Source organism: Lathyrus oleraceus, chromosome 5 (assembly GCF_024323335.1).
Source record: "Lathyrus oleraceus cultivar Zhongwan6 chromosome 5, CAAS_Psat_ZW6_1.0, whole genome shotgun sequence".
Lineage (NCBI taxonomy): Eukaryota > Viridiplantae > Streptophyta > Magnoliopsida > Fabales > Fabaceae > Lathyrus > Lathyrus oleraceus.
Window position 1 is genome coordinate 457,988,418 of NC_066583.1, and position 6,792 is coordinate 457,995,209.

The 6,792-nt window shown below is 31.1% G+C and overlaps 1 protein-coding gene across 1 annotated transcript; it reads left to right on the plus strand.

Moving 5' to 3' along the window:
- The first annotated feature begins 459 nt into the window (after positions 1-459).
- LOC127085406 (uncharacterized) lies at positions 460-3,606 on the plus strand. The gene is made up of 5 exons (XM_051025920.1): positions 460-665; positions 2,341-2,489; positions 2,599-2,708; positions 2,881-3,023; positions 3,363-3,606. The coding sequence occupies exons 2-5, from the start codon at positions 2,354-2,356 to the stop codon at positions 3,403-3,405; spliced, it is 432 nt and encodes a 143-aa protein (XP_050881877.1). The 5' UTR covers positions 460-665; positions 2,341-2,353; the 3' UTR covers positions 3,406-3,606.
- The last annotated feature ends 3,186 nt before the right edge of the window (positions 3,607-6,792 follow it).

Genomic DNA, 6,792 nt, shown 5'->3' on the forward strand with positions numbered 1-6,792 from the left:
TGATATACACTAACTAATGAATTTTTAAAATATTTATTTTATTAATTTATAAACATATGATTACGTGACTTATTTAAAAAATTTAGCTTTATATTATTAATTTATTTAATAAACAATTCGATCATATATTTAACCGATTAAACAAAATAAACTTTGAGTCGGAAGTCTTACGAATTCGTCATGCGGTTCAGTTTTTACAACATTGAGATTAATGGTGTTGCACTGACACAATTTTATAAAATAGTTTTACACGGTCATTCAATAGAGATTCATCATTCAACCGGGTCACACATTTAATTTAAAATTATTAAGGTGATTTGGCATAATACATGATAATGATTAGTTGATAATGTAAAATTATTTTAAACTCTTAGTGGATATATTTTTTCTTTTGTAATAATAAAATAATAATAATAATAATAATAATAATAATATAAGTTGGGTTTGGAATAGTAGCAACCCAAGAAAATGTCATATTTTCTATTGGGCCTTAATTTTATTAATTGAGCCCAATAGATCTATTTGTAACAGACAAAAGCGCAAACACGAAATCGAATGTGATTCTGAGTCTCCACTGGTGTGAGTGAGTTGCGTGAGTCTTCATCGTTGATTGTGCTTCCTGGATTTCCAAAGTCTCCAACTTTTCTATTGATTTCTTCTGAAAGGTGAAAAGGCTTGTTTTTTTATTAATTTATTTGTTAAAATTCCCCATTTTTCCTTTATGTGTGCTTTTTAATTGCTTCTGTGTAATAGAACTGCGATTTCAATTTTTCTTGGGGTTTTTCAGCTATACTCTAATGTAGAATTTTACTAGTATCTGAAACCTAACTTGAATTTCAATCTCTAGGCTCATATTATTTCCTTTTATTTGATTGATTATTTGGCTTATACTTATGGGTTGGGATTTCATTTTCTTTTTCTTTATTTTGAAGAATGTTAATAGTTTTTTCTTAGATGGTAATTTCTTTATCTTAGATGGTTATTCATTATGATAATGTTTTGATGTGTAATCTGTTTGTTTTGGTGTGTAAATGCTTATAAGTGGCGGCAATCTTCATCCTACGCATCGCTTTTAATGGTTGAGTTAGGCTCAACCACATTCATTAAGATAGTATCAGAGTCTGGTTTAAGATTAGTTAGACCATCTCTATCAGGTTTTTGCTATCGGGTCACCCACAATTTATTTCCACGCTCTAGATGTCCAGTTCCAAGCGTGAGGGGGTGTGAGTCCTACATCGGGCAATATATGGTTTGAACATGTGTTTATAAGTGTGACAATCCTCACCTTATGGTCAAACCGGGTTTGTATGGTTGAGTTAGGCCCAACGACATTCATTAACAATAATTTTGCTTTGATGTAGTTGTCAAAAGTGATCACTATAGCAATTTAGCATAGCCTAGCAGCCCCAAGGCACTATATGCCACACATGGTTAAACACCTTGACTGAATCAGAGTTGTGAAACTTAGACAGGTTACTGATTTCGCATTCTCCATGTGTAACCTTAGTGTGTAATTGAGTATGTGTATGAAAGCTTGATAGAAATTGCTAGTCATTTCAATTAAGAAGTTTGAAGCCATGGATTTGTCTGTAGCTCATGAATCAGTTTCTGTTAATGAGTCTATGAACTCGTTTTGTTGAGTTATTATCTCTATGGATATCAGAAGGTCGATGTCAATGTCTTTTGATAGGTGTCATAATGGAACATGGATGAGAGCAAAAACTAAAGAACTTGTTTAACACTAAGGATGTTTTATGCTCGATTAAACTAACCAATTGAGTCTAACAGAAATTGATCCTCTAGCAATCTCCCTTGTAACCTGATGTGTAATAGACACCATCATAACCAACTTGGGATGGAAACACAAAATAGTAAGTAGTTTGCCTTGGTTCTGAGGTTGGTGTTGGTTTATGGTTTTGTTGCTCTCTTGGTGGTTTCTGATATATTGATGCTGGTTCTGGTGGTCTGAGCTCTAGCCTGAATTCTATGCGGTTGGGTTTTTAGCTTCTTTGGTTGTTATCCGTGGGGTCTCTATGACCTGATTCGATGCTTTTATTGTTTTTTGTTTGTTTAGGTTATTTTTTGTACTTTTTTCTTTCTTGGTAGTCCTTTCAGCACTTCTTTTGCTAAGTGATACCTTGTTTTTGCACCGTGGTGGTTCTCATCTATATTAATATATTATTTTTCCATTTAAAAGAAGTAGTTTGAGTTGGTACAAAAGATGATGAAATTGTAGTTTGCAATTCTGTCGGAATTTCTTAGTTTTATTTCTATGACTTCTACACTGTGATCTTTGTAATTCAATAATAGTTGTTGACTTTTTTGGTTGAAATGATGAAGAGTTGTTGGAACGATGGGAAAAGACGCAAAGGCGGGAGGGAAGGGTAAGGGAAAGCAGGCTGCAAGTGGAAGTGATGAGAATGCCTCCAAGGGTAAAGGAAAAGGTGGGAAAGCTGCAGATGGGCTTGGTACTTGCACCTATGTCAAAGGTAGAAAATTGTCCCTTTTCTCAAGCACCATTGTGACCATATATATGATCAGTTTCTATCATTCTACATGTCTTGAAATGATATTTTTATCTGGATTTTTCCTTAACAGCAAGACATGTCTTATGCGAGAAACAAGGTAAGATTAACGAAGCCTACAAGAAACTTCAGGATGGTTGGCTTAGCAATGGAGATAAGGTTCCTCCGGCAGAGTTTGCAAAGGTATACATATACACAACCCTTATAGTACGAAATCATGGTCTTTTTCTGGAGAGAAAAAATGTATGGCGGTTTGTTGGATGGAATGATAAATAAGAATCAAATTTAATCTTGAGATAGAAATATTTTGTCTATTGAATTGTTTATGACTGATAATAATTTGTCGACCTCACAGGTAGCCCAAGAATATTCTGAATGTCCATCAGGAAAGAAGGGTGGAGACCTTGGATGGTTTCCACGAGGAAAGATGGCTGGCCCATTTCAGGAAGTTGCCTTCAACACACCTGTTGGAGCTACTAGTGCTCCTTTCAAATCAACGTATTGCACCCATTAAATTGCTATATATATGCACTCTCGATCTTTTGCACCCATTAAATTGCTATATATATGCACTCTCGATCTTTTGCACCCATTAAATTGCTATATATATGCACTCTCGATCTTTTGCACCCATTAAATTGCTATATATATGCACTCTCGATCTTATATTACTACTTGTGTCCTTTCTCTTTCTCTTCTCTCCGTAGCTTGGCTCTTTCAATTGATTTATTTGAGTTTACCTACAAACATAAGCACTTACAAAACTGTTAAGGAGAACTTACAGAAATAACTTATGATTTTAAAAATAATTTGACATTTGGTTGGATGATAATGCAGGCATGGCTACCATATTATCTTATCTGAAGGAAGAAAGAACTGATTACCGACTAAGAATGAAGCTGAGTTTCAATGGCATTGGAGCACTTATGTGTTATTGGGTTTAAATGATTGGATGTTGCTTGCTTTCTTTCTATGATTGTGGTTGATAATGTAAAACCAATAATGTAAACCAACACTTTACCATATGTATGCTGATATTGCTTTCTAATGATCAGATAATTGGGAGCATAATTTATGTGAATGTGGATGGTTTATGACATGTTTGTTTTAGCTTTATAAAATGGGTTTTTTCTTTCTATTTTTAAAAATGAATTTTTTAAAATATTATAATTTTTTTATATTTGTTTTTTCTAAATTGAAAGATTCATTTTAATATTTTATAACATAATCATACACTGTTGAATTGAAGATCAAAATATAAGTTGAAATTGTAATTTTTTTAAAAAGTTGTATCTCAAAAATGGTTTTTATAAAAAATTATCTGAAATAGTTTTAAAATTAAGTGATTTTTAAAATTTTGATATATAATTTTTTTTAATAAAATGATGAAATATTTAAAATAATATTTTAAAAATAACTATTCAAATTGAATTTTCATTTGAAGTCTTTATCAAAATTTTCTTTGTAAATTTGTTTTATATAAAATTATGTTAAAATTTTTATAAAAAAAGGAAAAACAAACGTTCCCTTAATTGCATCTGTTGCTGCTGTAGTTCTGTTCAATATTTCATTTAGGTAAAGAAAATTTGTTTGAATTTTAACTAGGTGTGACAATAGGATTCATTAAAATAAAATTCATCCACTAATAAATACATCTAATCCATCCAATATATAAAAATTAAGTTAATGGATTGAATTAAATCCATCCATTTATAAATATGGATTGATCCAAACCATCCAACACATTTTAATGATCCAATGAATTTTTTTAAACTAATTTTTAAAAAATGGATTTTTCCAAATATTAAAAAATTATTTTTTTGAAAAATACAAAATTATTTTTTTTTCAAAATAAAATATCAAAATTTTTAAAAAATACAAAAAACCGATTTTTCCTAAAACTTTAAAAATCATTTTTTTGGAAAATACAAAAATTTGATTTTATTTTTGAGAAAGTTATTTTTTTCCGAATATGAAAAAAAAATTGGAAAAAAAATTAATTTTTATTTTATTTTATTCCGAAAATACAAAAATATGTTTTTTTCTCGATAAAAGAACTCAATTTCTAAAAAAAACTGAATTTTTTTCATTAAACTAAAAAAAAAAAATCTGAAAAAAAAATGATTTTTTCAAAAAAATAAGTGATTTTTTCCAAAAGTAAAAAATTGATTTTTTCAAAAAAAAATCAATATTAAAAAAAATGATTTTTTCAAAAAAAAAATGGATGAATGGATATTCATCCACTAAAAATATGATAATAGATGGATTGTATGAATTTTATTCTTAATGGATGGATTGGATTGAATATTTTAAAGAAAGTTTTAGTGGATTCTTAATGGATTAATGAATTATTCTGATCCATCAATTAACGATTCAATCCATCCATTTTTAAAATTTGAAATCTTGATCTTATAGAAGAACACAATCATTTCAAATGGCATGCAAAGTATATGTGGTGTGTCATTTTGAGACCTAATATGAATTCTATTAAGCTAAATTACAATGTGTTATGAATAAGAGACTAATATTTAGAGGGATGAAAACAAAAACTTTTTTACAAAAGGCATAAACCCAACCATTTTTAATTGTAAAAACAAAAGCAGAAGATTGTTTTTTTTAAGAAGATTTCTTAATATATTCTATATTTTTTTTAACTATCACGCAAAAATATATAATTATTTCCAATTTTTAGAGATACAACTTCGGACGCACTAAATGCTCAATTAACGTTAAAATATTCAGGAGATACATCTCTGAATTATTTTGGAGGTTAAATCGCGTCACACCTTTCTCCTTCCTCATTTCTCATTTTGCTCAAAACCAACTTCAAACACTCTCAACTTTTTTCTCATCATCAACTCAAAAATCAATCAACGAAGTTCAAAGGAAACTTCAATCAACATCAGAAACATCATCAAACCCTGAAGGAAAGTTGAAATTTGTAATTTTTTTGAATTTTTGTGTTAATTAGTAGAAATTGATGATTAAGGTTAGAAATGAGTAGAAATTGCATGTATGATAACTTAGACATTGTGTATTATACGTTTATTGGCTGAAATGGATGATCAAAATATTTTTTTGGATTGCATGGGTACATTGGCGTCATTGACCCAATGCTGACTTGCAGAAAATTTCAGAGATGCATCTCCGGAACTTTCTCAGTATTTGTTTGTTTTGATTTTCTTGCTTATGGTATTTTTTCCAGGACTAATTGTCTATTTTACTTTAACATACATTTATAATGGTTGATAAACATGATAGACTGAGGCACAGGAGGGTTGCACAACACGCATCAGTGCAGCGGGAGAAGAGTCAGCAGGTTTCGGAGGCTCCCGGTCCCTCTAGTTATGCAGAGTCGTCTACTTCTGAAGATCATGCTTCTCCTCATGCTACTCCATCTTCTTCTTCCCATAGGAGACGAAATTCACCTACCGACGCATCACTTCCTCCATCCTCTTGCAGGAGCCAAGTTCCCCCTATTCAGGCATCTGAAATACCTGATTCACCAGTGTCACCTCCTACTGTAGATACTTTTGAGTTTGTGTCACCTTCTACTGCTGATGTTGTTAATCCAGTGTCACCTCCAAAGGGTGATGTTGTTGCGGATATTGAGGCAGAGGCATTTGGAAGAGACCTTGTAGATTTGTCATTACTGCCTCTGTATCCAGACCATACTAGCAGATGTAACACCCCGAATATTGTTAGATTAATTTAAATATTATTTTAATATGATTATTTGAAGGTAAAATGAATTATTAAAAAATATTGGGAATTATTATTATTATTATTATAGATGTTATTTATTTTAATAATAATTAAATAAATAAAATAAATGGAGCATGAAGAGTGGAAGGGTAAAAGTGGAATTTGATAAAAGAGGCCAAAGTGAGAACTCAGAGTGTTTTCACGTGTTTTTGCCTCAGAGTCAGAGAAAGGGAGAAACGCTGAAGAGAAAGAGAAGGAAGAGGAAAAGGCCAAAGATTGCTCAGAACTTCCTTCAATCCAAAGAGGTAAGGGGTCTGAACCTTATTAAACGATAATATGCGAGCAAATTCATGATATATGTTGGATTGTTGATGGATTTTGGGGATTTTAGGGAGATTGGGAAAGTTGGGGTTTTGATGGAAATTCTCCGATCTGTGAGTTTTGTTGAGTTATATGCATTATAATCGAAGTATGTTGTGTATATATGACTGTTAAATGTTGATATTGGGTTGTTAGCTGTGGGGTATGAGTTATGGCGAGTAGAGAAGCAAAGCTGCGCTGG